The sequence below is a fragment of the Columba livia genome, chromosome 8 (assembly GCF_036013475.1).
Source record: "Columba livia isolate bColLiv1 breed racing homer chromosome 8, bColLiv1.pat.W.v2, whole genome shotgun sequence".
Lineage (NCBI taxonomy): Eukaryota > Metazoa > Chordata > Aves > Columbiformes > Columbidae > Columba > Columba livia.
The window spans coordinates 8,077,473-8,099,284 of NC_088609.1; the positions used below are offsets into that span (position 1 = coordinate 8,077,473).

General features: G+C 46.5%; 1 protein-coding gene across 9 annotated transcripts in view; it reads right to left on the reverse strand.

Annotated features, from left to right (window-relative positions):
- Positions 1 to 4,533: 4,533 nt before the first annotated feature.
- The window catches only part of RGS8 (regulator of G protein signaling 8), a 28,009-nt gene continuing 10,730 nt past the window's right edge, over positions 4,534 to 21,812 (reverse strand). For 5 of the 9 annotated variants that reach the window (XM_021285778.2, XM_021285779.2, XM_065071858.1 and 2 more), the window contains 4 exons: positions 21,682 to 21,783; positions 20,725 to 20,789; positions 11,539 to 11,705; positions 4,534 to 9,860 (listed from right to left, as the gene is read on the reverse strand). In XM_021285778.2, coding sequence (XP_021141453.2) covers positions 9,678 to 9,860; positions 11,539 to 11,705; positions 20,725 to 20,789; positions 21,682 to 21,783 — 517 coding nt within the window. In that variant the 3' untranslated portion in view covers positions 4,534 to 9,677. The remainder of the gene's footprint in view (positions 9,861 to 11,538; positions 11,706 to 20,724; positions 20,790 to 21,681; positions 21,784 to 21,812) is intronic. The other 4 variants (XM_065071857.1, XM_065071859.1, XM_065071862.1 and 1 more) reach the window with 2 other exon arrangements.

The window sequence follows — 21,812 nt, forward strand, 5'->3', positions numbered from 1 at the left end:
AGAGCCTTTCAGTAAGGTTACGCAATAGCCCTCAAGCCCAACAATGTATGTGTACTCAGATGTCTTCATGCCACTCTCTATCTAATTTAATTACGTGCTTCCTGTCTCATTTAGCTTAGCAGCCTCCCGCAGCTCCAGCTCAGTTGCCTGTATTATCAGTCCTTGTTTTGGAACAGAAAAAAAAAACAACACACCCTCATCTGTGCTGCAGTGCCTGGGGCTGGGCAATTCCCGTAACTGTGCTGCAGCCTTGCTGGCATGAAGCCCACCTCTCTTCCATGGAGATGGACCCTCCTGGTGTTCCATTTGCCCCAGGCAGGGTGCACTGGGGGGTCCCTGCATGCCTGGGCTGGAGATGGCTGGACCGTGGAAGCACCTGCAGTTGAAGATCGGCAACCACAGCCACTGTTGGCCATCACAGTGCCAGCGTTTGCAGGAGTACAGCTGCCAGCTTCCCCATCAGAAGCCAAACACAAAACCTCTCAGGCCCAGTTATTGCTGGGTGTTGTTTCTGGGTTAGTATTTGTGAAGTGCCAGCAACCTTTAAAAATAGGAAAATTAAGTTGTCAGCCCTGAAACTACATGAATGAGGTGCGTAACAGGGAAACAAAGTGGGACTGATGGCAGGGTGCGAAGCATCCTTGCACATGAGCCCCAAAGCATAGCCACACTCTGACAAGCTTCTAGTACCAGGTATTTTTGTATTTGAATGGAGTAAGAAGAGGAGGATACAGAAATGGATGGGAGGAAAAGGAGGAGGAAAGGAAGAGCCAGGGCCAGTCAAGCCTCTGGGGTCTTGCTGCACTGCAGAAGACATGGGCTAGGAGGAGCCTGACAGCTGATTTCTCCTAAACTGATGGTGATCAGGAGTGGTAAAGCCTTAAGTCAGCACTGTATGCCCTCTGCTTTTCTTTAACAGAGGCTGCCAGAAGCCCAACAACATCTGCATGAAATCAGGGAGATGCTGAATACAAAGGAGTAGAAAGGAGAGACTTGAAGGCACTGCTGGCATTGCACAGTCCCTTCCTCCACCAGCAACCCCTTGTTAAGTTCTGGTTGTGTTTAAGGAGAGATGTAGGCAAAGGAGTGGAAAAAAGGGTGCTGGCAGGGGCTCACCCATGGCAGGATGATACTGCTGTGCAGGAGGAGCATGGCATCACTCAGAACCTGGCGATGGTGCCTGGGAGGAGGGGGAAAGCCGCCAGGGTTGCAACAGCAGCGATGGGTCTGCAAGGGGTCCCCAAGGAGCCACATCACAGCTGGGTCTCAGCCATGGGCACAGTTTATGAGACAGGAATAGTCAGGGACTGCTGCTGAGTGCCACGTCCGTGTGGTTGCAGATGAGCCTTGCTCCATCCATGAAAACCACCCCTTTGCAGGACAGGCAGCTGCCTGCGCAGGCAGCCATGCTTGTCCCTCAGCAGCTCCCGTGTGACAACAGGCTCTCACCATAACCCACGGGGCATTTAATTGATTCCCAACAAAAGCACACGCTGCGTTCACATGAAGCACAAGAGGAAATAGCTGCTCTGGAAATTTGTAGCAGTGCGGAAAGAGATTATTGAAATTAAAAAAAAAAAAAAAATTAGAATTACAAATGAGCTTTTCAAGGGGCAGCTGTTATCCACTCTGCTCACGTGCTTGCTTTGCACAGTGCTGGAGAACATCTGCGTAGGGAGAGGTATCTGACAGCAGGTATTTTTAATCTTCGCTTTCTGTTCCCGGCACCTGCTCTTTAAAGCCACTGAAAAGGAAAAAAAAAAAACAAAGACTATGGCTAAATATATCCTAAGAGGAGAGACAGAGCAGCACTAATGGCAGATCCTTCTTTAGATGCATGTAAGTTGTTTTGGCTCAGAGACAGGCTTAGAGGGAAGAAACAGCAAATAAAAAGGAAAAATAACAAAAGAAGGGAAGAGAATTCAGGCCGGGGGGGAAAAGGCGGGGAGGGGACAGAGGGACTGATAAATTTCACTGTGCCACTTTCCAGAGAAAAACAAACTCATTTAATTTTTGCTTTTAAATGCAATCCTGTGCAGACCGTGCAGCAAACACTCACCTGTTGCAGGAAGGGTGGGCTGTGCATCAGGTGAGAAATGCCCACAACTGGGACAGGTCCAGGTCACCGCTTTCCCTCGCTTGCCAGACACGCTCAGGAGATGATGCTCTGCTCGGCCTCAGCCCCTCCCTGCTGAGTTGTTTCCTCCAGGTGGGCAGCAGCCCCTATGAGATTGCTACAGTCCCCTTCTGCAGCAGCTCTCCCACCATGCAATTTTCTACTAACACCAAAACAACCCTTCCCAGCTGCCCTCACTCCAATCTCTGCCCTTCCTAGCACCAACCCTTCCCCTTTTAATACCTGGGATTGCCCTCAGCTGCTGCCTGAGCCATACCCAGCAAGCCCAGGCTCCTCCAGACTCCCTAAATTGGCCCTTGGGATTCACCAAGTTGCTCTGATTTCTCCAGCTCTTTCTGTCTATGTCTCAATCATGCACACCCTGCTCCCCAGATGTGCTTCCCTACTTGTCAAGCCAACCTTTGCTTTTCCCATTCCTTACTTCTTTGCCCCGTCCCTGCTGTCAGCCCTTGCCCCAGGCTTTGCTGATGACTTGCCAGCCTATTCCTACTTGCTTCTCCCCAGCTTACCCTCCAAGGATGAATCAAGCTGAGCCCTTGATGCGAGCTGCCTGCTGGAGCCCTGGGCTGCTTTTTATAGCCTGGAGAAAATATTTGTTTGCCCTTCCTGGCCTGATTATGCTTGATTGATTTGCACTGTTGTCTTTTCCAGGAGACCTTGCTCATGCATCCCCACTGCTGGTCGTCGTACAGGCACCAGACCTGGCGCTTGTTTCCCTGCCCCTCGCTGCGAGGAAGTTTTGCCTTTTCCAAGGGTGACTGGTCCTGATGCTGCTCTTGCTCAGGTCCTTGGGTTTGGGGTGGGCAGAAAAGGACAGCAATGCACAGGTGGAAAACTCTTCAGATTTACCTTCTTTATAGTCTCCTAGATCCTACTGACAACATTTCAGACTCATCTCTCCAGACTGTACCTCCAGGGAGGCTAGAGTTAAATTGCTTTAATAGAGAATACTGCTAAAAGTTAACACATTTCTTCACTGCCCCATCCAGCACGCCTGCACCAGTGAAACCAGTATGCAGAAGGATAAGGGCAGGGTTGAAAAAGGCATGAGCTTCTCCCATCCTTTTCCTCCTCAGCAATTACGCTAGGAGACACCCCTCCATCCCTGAGCTCACAGCTCCCACTTTCCTCTCCACACAGGAAAAAGTGCTCGACTCACATCTTTTCAAATACTCAGGCACAGAGCAAGTGCTCTCAGGCTGTTTATTACATCCTCATGGTCTCTATACAGTGAAGGTGACATGACTCAGGGGGGATATCGTCACCTGGTATGGCTGAGGAGCTTCTCCAGCCTCTTTAGGGGAAGGCAAGCCTAGCAAATGAGTGGCTGATGAAAAGGGAAGGTCAAACTGAACCAGAGCCTATGCCTTCCCCTCAACAGGCATGAATCAGACTGAACAACTCCTGCTGTAATCTGCCAACACCAGCAGCACCCAGACACTGTGGAGGCAGCTACAGCATCGGAACCTAGTTAAAATACAAACCTGGTGGAAGGAGGGTCTTAAAAGAGTTGGTCTTTCTGCCCAGGTTTGTGGTGTCTCACTGCTGAGTTCACTCCACACAGTAATGCCCTCCTGAATTTCTTCTGAGCCACTGCAATCACGTTTCCCAAAGAACAAAGACATCTTAAACTGCATCTTATTTGGTGCTTGGGTTTTGGGTTGGGTGCTCAAGGCCCCTTCCTGCCAGTGGGACATGGCCATCCCACCAAGGATGGAGGTGCCAGAGAGCTTAAAGTCTGAACTCTGTCTGATTTTGTTTGCTTGTAGAGGAGGGGGAAGAGAGATTGTAGGAGGAATGAGATACTTTGATTGTAGTTTATAGGGAAAGGGAACCTACACCAGGGAGTACTTGTTCAGCAGGTCTCATCAGTAACCCCACAGAGGACTGAATAATAAACACAACATGAGATGCCTCCTTCCCCTCATTGCTTTTTAGCTGGTAACTGCAGGCACTGATAGAGCAACATGAAGACATTTCTCCCAGGGTAACACCATTATCTACACTGTAAATGCAAAGCCGAGCAGCTCCTCACCCGTCACGTTTTACATCCAGCCCGCGGCACACAGCACATGATGCAGACTGGGAGTTGTGGGGCTATTGGAGAAAAGCGGATCACAGCACTGCTGGTGACCACACTTCCTGCTACACCAGGTCCCTCCAGAAGCAGGCATTGCTTTTCCTTCTGTGCCTTTTTGCCAGAAAGGTTGTTTTTTTTTTTTTTCCAGTAATACACTCATCCCCTTTTGCCACTTCCCTCCCACACCTTTGGTTCCCTGAACTCCAGTTGAGTTCACTGCAGACTCTAATTAGAGATACAAAACCCTCCAGTAAACCCAAGAAGAGGCAACAGAGCAGAATGACTGACTTTACTAAGCAAATACAACACACACACCTTTATTTACACTCCTTTTTTTAATATATATATGAGAAAGCCAAGAGGAAGCACAGCTGTGACCCTGCCAAAGCAGCCGCTGGCTCCTCGCTCAGCCAGCCCCTGCCGCAAGCGCAGCACGTGGAGCGGGGATGGAGGAAGAAGATGACACAATACTGGGGACAAGCAGACGCTCTGCAAAGCCCAAGGGGTGTGTGGTAAGATAAAAGCATTCTGGACTAGCAGCAAAAGGTATTTTAATTCCAGTTCTGTGATACAATGCTTCTATACTGGAGAAAAAAAGAAAAACAGTACCGAGGAAGAAGACAACTGCAGCAGCCCCAGGAATGAAAGATAATGCAGAAATTATGCAAAGCGGTTTCTTCTTATATAAAGGGCAAGGAATAGCAACTAGGAGCTTTATAGTGACAGCAGGAGATGACAAGACCAGAGAAGAATGTTTGGGGAAGTAAGAAGCAAAGAAATAGGAGGGCCTGATGGGGATGGGGACTATGTAAACAGGAGGGCATGAGAGGAGGTAAAGCAAGACCCAGGCTCAGATATTGGGGACAAACAGTGCTGGTGGAGCGGGAGGTTAGCACGGACAGGAGTGCTTCAGGGAGGACACAGTGAGGAGGAGGAGGAGGAGGGAAGATGATGAGGCCAGGACTGAGAAGGATGGAGGGGTTTGGAGGGAGAAGCAAGAGGCCCCCCAGGGAGGGAAGAGCTTGCGCTAATGGGTGAGAGGCACTCCAGGACTGGCGTGAGGTATGCTTTGCTATTGCTCTGAATGCTGTAAACATTTTGGTTTTGTGTCTATCAGTGAACATTCAGTTCAGTTTGATACATGTGTTCTTATGGGTAACTGGAAGCCTAGCAGAGTTTTACATCTCTTATTACTAGTCAAACTTACACACGAGGCAAACACAACACTGGCTAAAAAAAAAAAATAAATCTCAGTTTATGTCGGTTATGCCTAATTCTCCTATTTTAACATGCACATCTATGTCTCAGAAAAGCTTCTCTAGGAGGAGACACTAAATAACACACACGTAAAGTCACATGCACTCGCAGCCACCCACACACACCTATTTCCCTCCCCTGCTTAGACAAGCAGGACTTTGCCCTTCACACCTTCCCAGCACGAAGGGCAGGAACCCAGTGGTACATTAGTAAGTCCAGTAAAACTGATGGAAATCATCCCAAACCTGGCTGACAGACCAAAGCAGAAGAAAGAAACTCAAAGCAGATTTGGGTTCTACATCTGCTTCTGGAGTTAATGACATCTGAAGCTTATAGAAAAGGCATTTTGTTAACTCTTCTTCCCTTTAGCTGTCAAAGGACTTGGGAGCTGACTGGCTACGTGCCAGCAAACACAGAATAAAAAGAGCTGAGCAAAATGTTTTGGGTTTTCTTTTCCCCTCTCTTCATGTGATGGCACACTCTGACATTACTTGAAACAGGAGCAAAATTTTGGATGTGTGTGCTCATGGAGAGGGGAAGTGGGGTTTGTAAATTATGAATATCCCTTTCACTTCAGTAAGAGATGAATCAAAGATAGGATATTTGTCCTTGATGGGTATTAGTCATCACTCAGTGCTTTCCAAAGCTTTGGCTCAGTCATTATTTCCTTAATCAGCCCCTGGTTGAAGGGGAAGAGCTATAAGCTGCCTATTTTAATTCACTTCAGACTGACATTTGGCATAAAAGAAGCAGCTGGTGCCAATTCCTTATTCTCACAAAAAAAAAAAAAAAATTACTTTAAATAACTATCCTGCTTTCCTTCAAGAGAGACAAACTGTAACAGCAGCAATAAAAATAACTGTGATAGACTCATATGCCTCAGACAATACTTTTGCTCCACTCTATGCTCTAGGATGTTTCCCATGGAGGATATTGTCTGGCACCAATTTAATGGGCAAAACACTTCTACATCAGCCAGCACAAATACAGCTCCTGTCGGCATTGCAGCATCTCTGAATGTGCCTGTTCAAAGCAATTCCCCAGGTTGACGGAGAAGAGAGGGGAGCTTGGTTTTCACAAGGTGTCATCGACTTTGAGGTTTTTCTGTGAGTTCTGACATGAACTGAAAGGATGCCAGCACTGATGCTGGAGGAGCTTGCTGAGGGATGTTCCCTCCTGGGCTTTCTGGAGTTACATTCTGAATAGGACCAACCTTTGTAGCCGTTGGGGAAGCCAGGGAATTGTCTTTACTTCTGAGTTTCTGGTTCCTCGTTCCTTGACACAAACATCTTGTCCTGCTGTTTTCTTGCGGCCTGGTTGCCTCTGGGACACCATGGATGGCTGCAGGACACTTTGCTGAAAAGCCTTGTCTGGGATGCATCAGTTCGCGCTGGAGGTCAGCATCACCCAAGCCCACTCAGAAAGTGTGTCGGTGGCTTTAAGAAAAATACCACAAGGCAATTAACACGACCTTCTGCCTTCTCTTTAAAAACTATGACTGCCTAAGCCTGCCGCTGCCATCTCTTACATCCAGGGCAGCACAGGGATGCTTCTTGCATGTACAGTTGAAGAGGAGGCTGAAATGGAGGAAGGCCACCAGACAAGGTGGCTTTGCTTCGTCCCTTGCAACATGGCTTGTTTGACACCACAGCATGGGGAAGCTGAGCTGCCGTGTGGCAGGGGTTGGATCACCAGTCACTGAGCTGTTTTGCAGCCACAGTGACACTGGGTACAACTGGCACCACAGGCTGTCTCAAGAGGGACAATTTCAGCCAAAGCAACCTGTGTTCCTGAGAGATCCCAGTCCATCCCATGTTATGCAGGTGTAGTAGACACTGTTTCTTGGAAAGGAGAGTTCTTCCAGCCCCTCCTCACAATCAGTGGCTTTGCATCTTCCTTACAGGTCAAGCATTGAGAGTGTTTCACCGCAATGTGGGGTGACTTGCCCCCCTCCTTACCTTTCACCTATAGCAGGAGGGGATCTATAGGTGATGTGACTCTGTTCCACTTCCTATAGCCCAGATGCCAGCTGGGACAGCCACTGGATGCATGACTATATCCTTTGCTTCTGTCTTTGACTCCATCCAGAGCATTGCACAAGTTCCCCAAGAGACCTGTCCCACTAGAACTTATTTGCCACATACCTTGTTTGTTATAAAACTGTAGGCCCATGAACAGTTAAACTCACAGCTGGTTGAGTCACTGGATGATGTAGACCCCTTGGATGAATCTGAGGCACATTCCAGTGCCCACCTTTCACTGATCTTTTCCTACAAAAGAACTGGAGAATTCTAGAGCCGATCAACCAGGTACTGAAAAGCAGGTTTCCCTACTGAACAGAAATTGCACTTGCACAGTATTCACACTTTAGTGTCTTAGAGACCAGAGGAATACACCTCCAGAATAAACCAAACATGCTTACCACTCCTATCTTTATCCTAAACCTATTTGTCCTAATGTCCTGCACAACATCCTTACAAAAAGCTTCAAAACCTGCTTCCTATCTACTGCATGGACAGTAACATTTAATATCCAAAAGCGGGCTTTTTGTATCTCGTTCCAAACACGTTATGCTTAGTTTTAGAATTAGGTCTACCTAGTTTACACATTACACTAAATATTTATCAGCAGCTTTCTGATACGTGACACCTACCCACCACCCCAAACTAGAGCAGAGGTTTACAGCCTCTGATCTGTGGGTGACTGAGAGAAGGAAAAGATCCATGGGGTCATTTTCCAGGCCTTCATAAAACTAAGAAAATAGGTCTGTAGGCTCAAATCCACAGGCTGTCTGCTTCTCGACTAGAAAACATTGCAAGAACCTAACAGCCGATAATCTGGAACAGCAATGCCATAGAAATGGGGCCTTCGGATGGAGTGATGGCACAGCACAGAGGGGGTGCTAAACAACTTGACATCTGCACAGTCTTCTCCTGCAGCTGGCTATCCAGGCTGGGGGAATATGGCCAAGGAACAGCTCACATATCACTTCACACCCATACACTCCTGCTCACCGCACCCTTCCGTGTCCTGTTTTTAGCAAGCACCATGCAGCAAGATCTGTGTCTTTAGTAGTTCTTTACATGGCATTGAACCCACAGTGGACAATCGGTAGGTAACAACAACAGTCAATAATCAGTAAATAACAAAAAGATAATAATGATTGCCATGTTACCTCTCCCTGACATGTGCTGGTGAGGTACGACATGAAAAATGCGGTCTGCCATAGCAGGCAGGTCTTGTGCTCTTCGTACATCTCAGCATGGGACAGATGGGACATTCTTTCTCTTGACTATTTTCCAACAGTTGGCAGCTCATTCCTGAGAAGCCACCAAATCCATTAATGTCTGAGGCATCCAGGAGTCTTTGTGTTAGGTTTTGGTACGGTGCCTAGCACAATGAAGCCTGAATGACGACTGGGGTCCTGAGGCTGAACTACAGTACAATTAAATAATGTCAATGAAAAGCAATCATTCACACTGGAAGACTTGCCTGAGCAGGTCTAGCGAGAGCTTTTGGGATTACCTTCCCCACGAGAAAACAACTCATCTCCTTAACAATCATATAGAAAATAACTCTGAGTCTCCATCTCTGGAAGATAAGGGGCTGTGGCAGGGTAGCAAGTTGGTGTCATAATATGTGCAACCAAAATGGAAAGGTGAGCTGAGTTCACAGATGGTTTCCACTCTGGCAAGCAGCATGAGTCGTGTACCTTTGTTTTCTCTCTCCCTCCCCAGTCTCTGGATCCAGACCCCAGCAGCCAGTGCACGAGACAATGCTTTGGGCCAGACTTGACTTCATGAGTTTCAGAAATGCCCTTAGGGCCCCTCCAAACACAGGGGAGAGGTGAGAACCAGAGAGATGTCTGGAAGGATGGAAAGGTGCGGTGGACTTATTTACACACAAACCAACAAAGTAATTTTAAAGGAAACTTGCTTTCCCAACAGATGACCCTGTGACTAGAGAGGATTATGGTTTTGTGCTAGAGAGAAGCAACAACTGCAAGATGGTACTGCTAACCAAAAAATCACAGAAACTCAGAGGGTCCTAGTACCACATCTGGATCACACTCCGGAAGCCTCCTCTTCCCCTTCTCCCTCTTTTCTCATTCCCACTGCTTTTAACACCAAGAAAGTTTCACATTTAGGCATAAGTTTTGGCTGTTGTGGGAAGCACGTGGTTTCTGAGGACCCCATCGCTGCTCTAGCTGAGCCTCCTCTGGGTTTGAGACAGCAGGTCTGTGTAAATTTTGGATCTCAGGAACCTGGGGTATGAGTCTTTCTCCATCAGGCTGTGCACCTTCCCCTGGGCTTGATCAAAGCAAGAGAGGGAGGGCTCCTGCATGTTTCTTCTTGTCAGCTCCCGTGTCTGGAAGTCTATGTTCACCTGGGAAGAGTAGCAGAAGAGAGTTTGGTACCAAGTGACCAGTTTACCTGCTTCAAATGGCACGTTTCATCTCAGATGTGGCTGTAGAAGCAGCAGAAGGACCAAGCTCCTACCCTCACCTGTACCTGAACAGCCTCCCAAACTCTGATGTGTTTAGCAATCCAGTGTTACAAATCCTGCCCCAAGTTTGGAAAAGTTTAACTAGTTTTGTAGTGATCTGAGCACTTTTGAAACCAAAGCACTTTTGTTCAGGCTCTTAAGCATCTTCTAAAAATACTGACTCAGCCTAACCTCTCTCCTGTCGACTAAAATTTCTTTATTCATTTTATTCTTCACTACATGCCTAATATAAGGGTGAATGAACTTTTAGCTGGTTTTAAAATATTAGTATATTCTTAATAAATGCTTTTAAACTCTTGCTGTTATAAAATAAATTGTTTGATTTTTCCCATAACAGCTTCATGTTACAATATCCCAAGCAAGGACTTGAAAAAATAAACCACCCTCATGTTATGACTGCTGTTTGTTTGCAAAGCCAACAACATAAGTTCTCCTGTTTTCTTTCCCTAGCAAAGCAGTCAGCATTTGTTAGGGTTACTGTTAAAAACCTGGCTGGAAAGATGCTATTTGTTGTTATTAACCCAGCATCCAAACTTAAAGGAGTCTAGAATGTGAAGCAGTCTGCCTCCGCTCAGGCGACAGCAATATAGATTAGCGTTCTGTGTCACGTAAGGGTCGTTTCACATTCTAGTACTCCAAAATAAGAACAATGGAACCAAAATTTAGGAAAGACCCCATCCAACCTGCACTCATGTGTCTACTCCAGATTCAGTCCTGGAAAATCTCACCCAGCTTCATGAATAACAGCAAGAAGATGCTCACTGAGGATGAGGGGGATTGAAGCATGCCTTGAGATGCCCACACCACTGGGTGTAAATCTGTGTGCTCCTCAGTGGCCCTGCAAGAGCCTTCCTAGCTCAAAGATGGAGCAAAAAGAGCCCTTTTAGGGGGACCCCCTTGCAGGCACCTGTATCGTGACAAGCACTTGTGCAATCTCTCAGAAGGACCACCGTGGTATAGCAGGTGCAGTGAGCACCCTCCTGGCCGCATTATGAACAAAATAACACAGCCCAGCATCATGATGCAGGATCTGACGGTCCCATAAGCCTGTCAGAACTTAGAAGAGGACTTAACAATTCTAGGCTTAGGGTTGTGACAGCACTTTTTGTTCGGCTCTGAGTTATTGCTCGCATCTTTTAGGAGGTCTAATTGAGTTGGGAGTTAGTCAGCAGATAAACCCTCCTCCCTGGAGAGTCAACAAATTAGTCATTCGTTGGATGCTCTTATACAAAATTTCCTGTGAGAAACGAGACCAAAAGCCTTGGGGATTGATAGTAAATGAGAGAAGTGGGGTGAAATACTCCTAGGAAGCTCATAGTAGTTAGGAAATGTAGGTTGTAGTTACTAGCGAACTCACTGGTTGTGACTAATAGTATCGTCAAAGTAGTTGCCCTCACCATGGGATGAGTCACCGTGAGCAGAGCCAGCTGTAGCAGGCAGGATGGCATTCCTGTCCTCACCCTCACCTCACCATCACCTCTGGGAGGGGAGGGAGGGCTCCCCAGGTCCCAGCATCCCACAGGGATGCTCTGCCTGCCCAGGATGACGGCCGACCCACCTCTCGAGGAGCCTGCACATCGATGAACTCCTCGAAGATCCGCTGAGCCTTGGAGGCCAGCTTGGCCGCTGAGCGGGTCTTCTTGAAGTCCTCGCAGGCCAGCCAGAACTCCAGGTTTTCCTCGCTGAACTCCGTCTTCAGGAAAGCGCGGAAAGCAGCCAGCCCATCTGCAAGGGAGACACAGGCAGTCACAAGGGGAGGAGAAAGAGGACATCCCTCCATCCACCCCTGTTTACCAAAGGCCATTTGATTTTTCTCCCAAGTTCTGTGATCCCAGGACATGTCCATCACTTACACTAATACATCAGCTGGATTCTTATGAGCTGTCACAAAGCCAAACATCATTCGCTACTGCTCTTAAGAAGCATTTTGCCAGTTAACATGGCAAAAGGCTTTCTTTGGGATTGGGCCACTTAACCTTTGAAAAGTTCCTCCTGAAAACATCAGGCTTTAACAACAGGGTGCCTTTGCCACAGCATCTTGTGTGTCTTAATGCAGCACTTTGTCTCATCTGTCATTAAGACAAACCCTTAATAGAACATAGTGTCTGTGGACTTGACTCCCATGTTTTCTGTCACTTTGCTTTATTGCCTTGTGACATATTTTTAGTTCTTATTTAAACAGTGGAAGGATCTTGGGGAGTCTAACTGTTACAGCTACAATAAAGGGGAGAGGGAAAGGACATGGCATAATTACTACTTGCCTAGTCGGTAGTAAAAGTGTTCTTATCACTTGTTAATGCTTAGCGATTGTGACATTTCAGTAATGTAACCTGAGTCAGCCAGGGCAGATTAGAAATACGGAAAGATTCATTAGGCAATCTGTGTCCTCTTAAACTCTTGCCTGGTCATATTTATGGACACAGCTATTGTTTTTTATTTCCTTTCTCTGAATGGCACCAGCAGAGTTGAAGCAGCTGAAGGTTTCACACATGCCCTTTCTCCTTCCTTTAGCTTAGCGATAAATTTGGGTCTTGTTTTTGTTTTTTTGTTTTTTTTTTTTTTTTTTCTTCCAGTAACATGTTTCTAACTTTACCAGGTCTTTTTCTATAGCGTCTGAACTTTAGTAGTTCATGACTGGAAACCTCCTGAGTCAGCATCAGCTGCTTCCAAGCAAGTGTCTAAAAATATTGATGGAACTGGGAATGCACTCAGCAAGGTCAGACTCGCCCAAAAGGTGAGGGAGCAAGTGCACGTGTGTGCAGCAGGGACAGACAAAGACCAAGGAGGGTTTGTAGGACTTGAACTTCTCCAACACTGAGAGCTGTGGGCTCCATCTCCCCCCTTTTTGATGTGGGATATCTCAACAGTGCTATCTTCCCTCCTTCCTCCCGTGGCTGGCAGTGCAGGAGCAGGGATGGAGCCCAAGGGGCAATGCTTGATCCTTGGTGTGGTTATTCTCACATGTCACCAGCAGCCCTAGGTCCACTGGGGACAGGGGCTGGCCATGTCACAGGATCCACCACAAACTCCCTTACAGCTTTGTCCTTGTTTTCTTGCCTTCACCAAGTATGTAAGGAGAAAGCAGCAGGAACGTAACACTGCCATTTCTCTCCCTTGTGTATCATAATCTTATTCCAGCTTGTTTCTGGTAGTAACTTAGGATGTGGAGATATTTTTCAGTTCCTCAGCCTGAAGAAACAGCTTCAGGTGTCAAACAGCAACTAACAATCCTATTTTGGCTGCGCAGAAGTCAGTGGAGATGTCTGACTTGTGACTGCCCAGATTTTCCAAGGGAAAGGCAGAAAATATATTGGTCCAGACCGGACCAAACTACAGGCTAAACGGTCTGTATTTCTCAAAGCTGGTTTGCTAAGGGGGTCTGCACTGCTGTCTGCTCCATCAGTGCGTGGCACTGCAAAGAGGACTGCAACTGGCAACTAAATTGGGTACATCCCATCTCAGCTACGCTTGCTTCTTCTGTCAGCACCAGGAAACAGCTTTATCTCACCAGCTCACCCTGCCACTTAATTAACACATTTACAGGAGAAAATCAGGGTTTCAGACTGATACTGTGTACAAAACTAGGCTTTTTGTTCATGAGCACTATAGAGCAATTAACAGGGTAAATTGTGCATTCAAGGCAGGAGCAATGAGGTGACATTAGCCCCAGAGAAGACTGCAGAGCAGAGAGTGCCAAGTCGTCTCTGGGAGCAGGGTACCTGTCAGAGTCACACTGCCCATGGCTGTTCTGGGCATCTCTGTGGATAGATAAATACAGTGAATGAGACACGTTTTAAGGCTGCTCCCCTTCTTGAAACCTAGGAGACGGTACAATTTTCCAAAACCTGTGGCCCCCTTAATGCCTATAGAATTCACAGGGCCCCTGTGGGAGCAAGTGGAGGACTTGAGAACAGAGCAGGGAGCCTTTGCAGGAGGAAAAGGAGAGGACATAGGAGCAAGCTGACAGGTTTCAGAAAGAAGAAAGTACAAATGAGAAAAAGCAGCAGTTCCCTCAGACGTGTGTAATTTTATATATCATCAGTTCCTAAGGTGTTTGATGTTAAACTTTCCAGCACCCAAGCACACTGCTATGACTATAGAACCTCTGCTGTTTATACTTGCAGAGGTCTTGCTCCTCTCTCTCTGTTCTGGTCTTTTTTTCCCCCCTTTTCCTCTACAACAGCTCCAGAGCCTCAGCACTGACAGAGGATCACTTGCAGAAATACCAGCTTTGCATGGCAAATATCTGCAAAATATAATATCTGCTAAGAGATGGGGACTTCATGATTGATGAGCTAAGAAAGGTGTTTGCAGCCACAGCAGGTCCCTCCTGGGACCAGGAGGTTTCCCTATGCTCTGCCTCCTGTTCTCATGTCAATCAGCTCCTTTTTATCTTGAAGTACGTTTAGACAGCAGATAGATAACTAATAGTGTCTGGCTGTTCTCCATTTCTTTATATATCCCTGTTGTGCCCTCCTCACAGCCTTTGAGGAGCTGGAAATGATGATGCTGGACCTGTGAGGACCTTTCAGAGGAGGCCTCGGATGCAGGAGAGGTCATCCTTGACTCGAGGCTGCCTGGCTCTCCACAGATTTCATCTTTAGCCTTTGAATGCCTGCCAACATTTACAGCTGTGCCTGGCAGACGGAGTTTAGAGATGGGAGCCCAGATGACTGCGCAGTAGTAAATCGCTGCTTACAAGTTTATCATGGAACAATGACAAAACTAATTGAAAGGGCAGAAGGGCAATTAGGTATGGGGACTGCCACCATCTAAGCTGGAATTTGAGCTGGATGTTGACTTTAAACTCCTCCTGCGCAAGGCAGCTATCAAGGAAGCATCGCTCATGGATGACCAGCATTTCAAAGCTCATCCCACCCAACCAGACAGCTTTTCTTTGCAGGGGCAACCAGCACTGGACTGCAGTGTGATATGAGCAGGACAGCATCACCTACTGGGTCATCCTCCTGAAATATCATGGAAGATGGCTGGAGCACCTGAGAAGTACAATATTTAGGGGATGCTTTACAGAAAAAGCACAGAAATTAAAAGCAGGATTAGAAGTCTTCAGATGCAGCAGCACAAGATATCGCTAACATGTAGTCTAAAGGCATGGCCATTCAAGAAGATAGATGTATTGGTATAGATGCACAGTCCTTCAAGACAACTGTTGAATACTTATTAAGGAATCTGACCCAAGAGCATTGAGCCTTGCACAAAGCAAAAGGAGTAAATCAGTGTGATAGAGCAAGTAGGGTGAAGGCAAACAAATGGAGGGTCAAGTATGAAAGAGAAGTAGAAGACATTTGATTTTTACTTTTGCACTGAAAATGTAGCTTCAAAATACCCTGCTCTCCATTCAAACAGACCAAGGAAATGGACAAGAGGATTGTCAAAAAGGGTTGTGCAAGTATTTGTGCATTATCCCACCCCGAGATCTTGCCATACAGACATAAGCCTGCACATCACCTATGAATTAGACAATGACAAGAATTTGTGCTTTATAGATGGGGACTGCCAGGTGGATCAAAGACTACGTGAAGACTGGGACTCAGGTGGTCCTGACATCCCATTCAAATGTTGTCCTTCAGGCCATGGAGAGTGGATCCTTTCCAGCAAGAAGGGCTGTGGAGGAAGGGACTGAACTGACTAGCACACAACACAACACTGGTCTTAACTAAGGCAGGCTTTAGCAACATGAGGAAGAGCTGAAATTAGTGGCTTAATAACCAAGCATTAGCCACTGTTGGAGTAAGAAAGCAATCAACAATCATATATTTAATGCATGCATTTCATGCCATCAGGGCAATCAGCAGTTCATGTAGGAAAAAAAGGCAGAGTCCTTACAGCTGGTAGATCAGCTCTCTGGAGCACGCTGGGTCCAGGGCTGAAGAGACAAGGCCACGATGCTCTGTATAGCATATGTACCTGCTCTCACTGCTGCTGAGCATTGCTTTGGTGGATGTTAGCTGCCTGTCACCAGCACAACGCTAATGCTAGTGTTATGCTGGCTTAGAAAGAACCAGGAGTAGGTTGCGATATTCCTGTGCTGTGTAGGAAGAGGAGCAATGCGGAGACAACAGAAGGAGAAGGAGGACAACAAAGTTTGTGCAGAAGAGCAAACTGATCACAAAACATGGTGGAGTGGGGAGGGAAAAAAAAAACAAACCACAACACCCTTGAGATAAAAATGGAAATCCAATGCAAAGGTTTTCTGTGTTGGACGCTTCATTGAAAAGTGACTAAGGGCTGAGGACAGACTGTCCTGCTGGATTCTGGACAAATGACAGGCCATGTGTCCAGCCCCGCAAGGGATGCAGAATGAGACATGCCATTGCTTATATTTCCCTCCAGCAGCCTGTCAAAAGAAATCTCCATCTGGCTGACCAGCTTGTACCTCTTGGGCATGAGTACAGAGGGGAGATTACTCCTCTGTTACTCACATGCAAGCACACACACACACAGTGGACCACGCAGAGCTCTGCTGCCCTGGGAGCCATTCTTAATCCACACGGGCACAAAATGGGAAGAGATGCCAAAATCTAGCATGTTAAAACCACTGCTTTTGCTCCCTGAGCATCCAAGGAAGCATGCTACATACGATCTGTCTCTTGCTCTCTCAAGTCCCTGCTGCAAAGTAGGATCAAACTCCTCTCTCCTGTTGCTTGCTGTGATCAGAAGTCCTGACTCGAGGGCACACGGCTGCGGTGTGCTTGGGTGTCTTACAGCAAGCTCACGTGAGGCTCCTGTTGTAAAAAGGGAGATCAATTGGCTGACCCCATGGGTACAAATTTATTTGCGTCGCTCATTAGCAAAAACATATAGGATATCATTGAATTGACCTATACATCTGGGGCTGTTGATGAAAGGGACCTGAGCAACATCCTACCATATTGGCTCAGGTTGTCCAGATTGGTGGTGGGTGCCCCATCCCTGGAGACATCCCAGGCCAGGCTGGACGGGGCTCTGAGCAACCTGAGCTGGTGAAGATGTCCCTGCTCATGGCAGGGGTGGCACTGGATAAGCTTTGACGGTCCCTTCCAACCTAAACTGTTTTGTGATTCTACGATTCAGCATTGGTTACTCCAGGAGAACTAGGCTGAGGGATGCTGAAGTCCCAGTGCCAGTGCAGAAGGAAGGTGGGGATGTGACAGAGAGTGCCTTTCTGCCCTATCTACTCATGATCTCTTCCTAATGTCAACACAAATTATTCTTTAAATGACTGGGGAGTTAATCTAAATCAGACCACTCTACACAGGGGACCCAGCCTGGGAGTCTCTGGTGACCTGCAACTGCCTCAAAACACAGGGATTTTCAATAGTCCACTCAAGATGCTGCCAGAAGTAGCATATCAGGATCAAATATTACCCACAGAGATCATTCATTAAAACAACAGGGGGAGTGAGGGAAGGGAGGGCTGCACACAAGGCCATCAGACTTTGAGGGTTATTTGACAAAAACAAGCAAAGTTACCCTCTCCATAGAATCCGTATAATGCATAATACCTGTTCAGGTCACCTCCTTTTGGGAACTCAGGAAAACAGGAAATGGAAGTGCACAAGCTGTTTGCATTTCCCGTAAAGAGCACTGCAGCCCTGCAATTCTCCTCCATGTATCAGGGCAGCCTGCTCACCTTGGCACTTCAGAGGGACTTTTAGGGAGCTCTGATCCACTCTCTTGCTCCTTGGAGCTCTTTTTTGCACCTATCTAGCCCCTTGCAACATCACCCACAAAGACTGCCCCATTTTCAGCTGCTACATCCAGCTCCCGAGTCCTGTTTGAGCACTCTGGGTTTTTTGGTTTTTTGTTTGGTTGATTGGTTGTTTTTCCCAAAGAACAGATTGGCTGGAAGGGACCCAAAACCACCATAATATCTGACCACAGCAGAAAGCACCACTCAGCCCCCTGCAATCGGCATCACAATTCCCCTTCCAAAATAGATGAACTGTCCATCTAGTGAAGAACGAGTTTATGACAGATGCACCAAGCAGAAGTGATCTACCTGCTGATGCTGTGAGCCCCAGGGGAAAAACCTCCCCAAGCCCAGCTGGAGCTGAGCCCATGCCCTCAGGCAGGAATTCAGATTTTTCCTGGCTAATATTGTTCACCTGGGCAGTCACGGAGAGATCAGACTGAGGCAGTTCTGTCTTCTCTTTGCACTAAAAGTAGAATATTAGCTGGCAGCTTCATTACAGATGCAGGCAGGCTGGGCGCTGCTTTTCTTCCTCTCAAATTTTGGTCAGATAAGGCACAAGACTGCCTTTACCTATCTAACATCAGCACATCTCTAACAGCAAAAATGCAACTGTCTTTTGTTCTGCTTTCATAGCGGATATTTGGCAATTATTCCGTGTTTTAGATATAAGTATACATAAGCAAAAACAATTTTCCAACATAATTCCTTTTATGGATATTTGCTCTTTTTTTTTTTAAACCAGCTTAATTAAAATAACACTTCTGTTTCAACAGAGCTTTTTGTGTTTCCATCATTATAACCCTTGGCTGCCAGGCTAGCAATTCCAGAACCTTCAGGTGCAGAGCAGCTGTAATATACTCCTCTAGAATGCAGTTTGTTAAACAACAATTTTTTCTTGTCACTGATCACTAGGCAATGTCACCGTGACTGCTGATAAGACAAGATTAATTTAAATTTTAAAGATCACCTTCTGTTGCTATTAGGAACTGAATATTTTTCTTCAGGTGCCAGCGAGTTATCAGAATTACTTTCCATTCTAAAGATAGGAAAAATTCTGATAAGTCATTTATCACCCTCTAAGGCTAATTTATTAATAAAAACAGACACTCTTGTGGAGGATGTTGGGCAAAATAATTGAACTAAGGTTTGATGTAGCACTCACAGCAGTCAACTGAAGAGGGAACAGTGTGTATAGTGTCAGTACATAGATGCATAAAATCACTGGCTTTTGTAACCAAGGCACTTTTGCTGCAGTCTGTATCTAATCAAGAAAATTTCAACTTTTACGGTGGTGAAGGAAGAACAGGGGCTCGAGTACAGAATTGTAACTCTGATGTGAATATCCTATCCTCTCCCATCCCCAGGCAACCTATAGTCTCTTTGATGCATTTTTCCCTTCTTGTTTTGAATTTCCACAATAGAAATGTTCCCTCTTAGCCATACCCAGCTACACCATTTTTTTTTTTCCTACTGGCTGCAAAAGCAATGATCTCAACAAGATACTGCTGCTAAAATTATATATTGCTTTTGCTGCCTTGGACAGCCAGCCTGTTTAAAGTTGTCACTTAATTCCCTGCCAAAACTGTTGTCATCTCAGTAGAAATCCAGCAAAATTACACTTTATGTTAAATAATAATATAATACTACACTTATGTTAAAATATAAGTGTGGAAAAACCCGAATCTCTAAGAAAGCCAGACAGTTCCTTATTGCGATAAAATAGTTCACCGCCCACATTGACTTATCCCCAACCTTGACTCGCTCTTGCTTTATTCTCCAATAGAAACACATTCATGAACCTATACTGTGAATTTCACCGTCTTGTTTCTAATTTCTCAGCATGAAAACGTTGGTGAGGCAGAATAATATTTTCTGAACAGAACTGATACGACTGATCTATTAAATGGAGTGAGATGCACTGATTATATGTTTGCATAAGGTTTCTGGATGTGAAATTTTCAAGTTTGCACTGGTAACTGTAAATTAGAGCCTGCTAGGGGCCACCACACACGATTTCTTGGCTATAGAGTGAGTTGTTCAAGGTTATTGAACCACACAGGGTGTTGTGCTTTGACGTAGTGGAGCTGCACAGCAGCTCAGAAGAGCAGCTGGAGGGAGAGGCAAACAAGCCAGTGTGGTGGGTCTCAGGGGGCTTTAGCAAGCTGAGAACCTGTCATTTGCTTGTGTGGAAAGATGGGACCTCGAGGCACACGCCAAAGGATGGTACACATGGTGAAAGCCTTGGGGTCCTGCCTGCAGTGCATCCCCAGGGACTGGAGAAGGTCAGACCTTGGGTTGATGGCTTCACCAGTTGTGATCAGCCAGACAAGAGGAAACCCACAAAGGGAACCCACAGAAACTCATGCCCTCGCCTTTTAATCAGAGAAACCCTGCCTATAAATCACAGAATCATAGAATCATTTTGGTTGGAAAAGACACTCAACATCAAGTCCAACTGTTAATCCGACACTGGCACTAAACCATGTTCCTAAGAACCTCATCTCTTGTCTGTTAAACCCCGCCCAGGGACGGTGACTCCACCACTGCCCTGGGCAGCCTGTTTCAATGCCTGACAGCCCTTTCCGGAAATAAATTTTTCCTAATATCCAATCTAAACTTCCCCTGGTGCAACTTGAGGCCGTTTCTTCTCATCCTATCACTTGTTACTTGGGAGAAGAGACCAACATGCCCCTGGCTCCAAGCTCCTTCCAGGCAGTTCAGAGATCAGAAGGTCTCCCCTCAGCTCCTGTTCTCCAGCTGAACCCCCCAGGTCCCTCAGCCGCTCCCATCACACTTGTGCTCCAGACCCTTTAGCAGCTTAGTCGCCTTTCTCTGAACTCGCTCCAGCACCTCAAGAGCTTCCTTGTTCCGAGGGGCCCAAAACTGACCTCAGGATTCAAGGCGTGACCATTGCCCAGCGGGCAGTAAGCACCTACCCAAGGGACCATTGCTGGGCTATGCAACACATACTTTGTTTGCCCTTGCTACAACCAGTATTAAGGGTATGAGGCCAAAAAAAAAAAAAAATAGCATTTGATCTGTACTCACATTTATGGGACAAAAGGACATCAAAAGAGTCTGCCCATCTTGTTGCTTCTTCTGTTGACAGTCTTCTGTAAAGAAAGGAAGAGGTGAGTTACAGACAGCCGTTGGCTGCTGAGCCCCTCTGGGACTGTTTGACAAGGACACCGAGGAAGGCTGGATTCTTCTCACCTAACTTTGGAGGTTTACAATATAGAGGTCTCCAGGTGAGCAAGTCACCCTGGGCTCCCTTTTGAGTCAGTGAGGAGATACCAAGGGACTTGAGTCTTCATCTCACATCCCCAGGTAGGCGGGTAAAATAGGCCAGATGAATCACACTCAAAAAGGGACCAATTTTTCCTCATTTACTCTACGTAGAAGCCCAGGGAACAAGTTCAGATGTCAACATTTACATTGTAAAAGCCAAAAAATCAAGCAAAATGAAACCCACCCCTACAGAAGCATTTATTTCTTTTTCCTGACTCTCAGAGCAAGGTTAGAGTCCTAACTCAGATGTAAGCAGTGACTTGTGATTGGATGAGTCCCATTCCACTCATCACAAATCAGGACTTTGGATTCTCTGAAATATCTGCCTTAAGCGCTGTGCAAACTAACACAGGACTTTTTGGTAGCATTTAACAGCAAGGCTTAGCTAAAGAGGACTGTGACCTGAAATTGCTGGTCACCTCTTTCACTGAGTCAACTGCTCAGATTTTGATTCGTGATGAACAGCAGGGTAAATCACATCCTCAAATATGTGCAGACATGTCCCACCTACAGCAGCGGGGACCGATAATCCAGGTGTTTTCCAAGGCTGTTTCCGCTGTATCAGCACTGGTTTGTTTTCCTCCTTCCTTGTGGCTAGAAGAACTACTCGAAGCTTACACAAAGTACAACAAAAGGAAAATAACACTAGAGGGGGTGGTGGGCAGGGAAGAGAAGGACAGAAATGGGGTCGGGGTGGGATGCTGCAGCTATACTCACTTCAAAGCCCGGTTGGGCTTGTCCGGAAGAATAGCTGTGAAATCATTATATGAGTCTGATTTGTGAGACAGGCAGCCCAGGCGAGTCCTCATCCCTCTGTTCCTGTGGTCGAGGTGGGGGAGCAGGGGTGT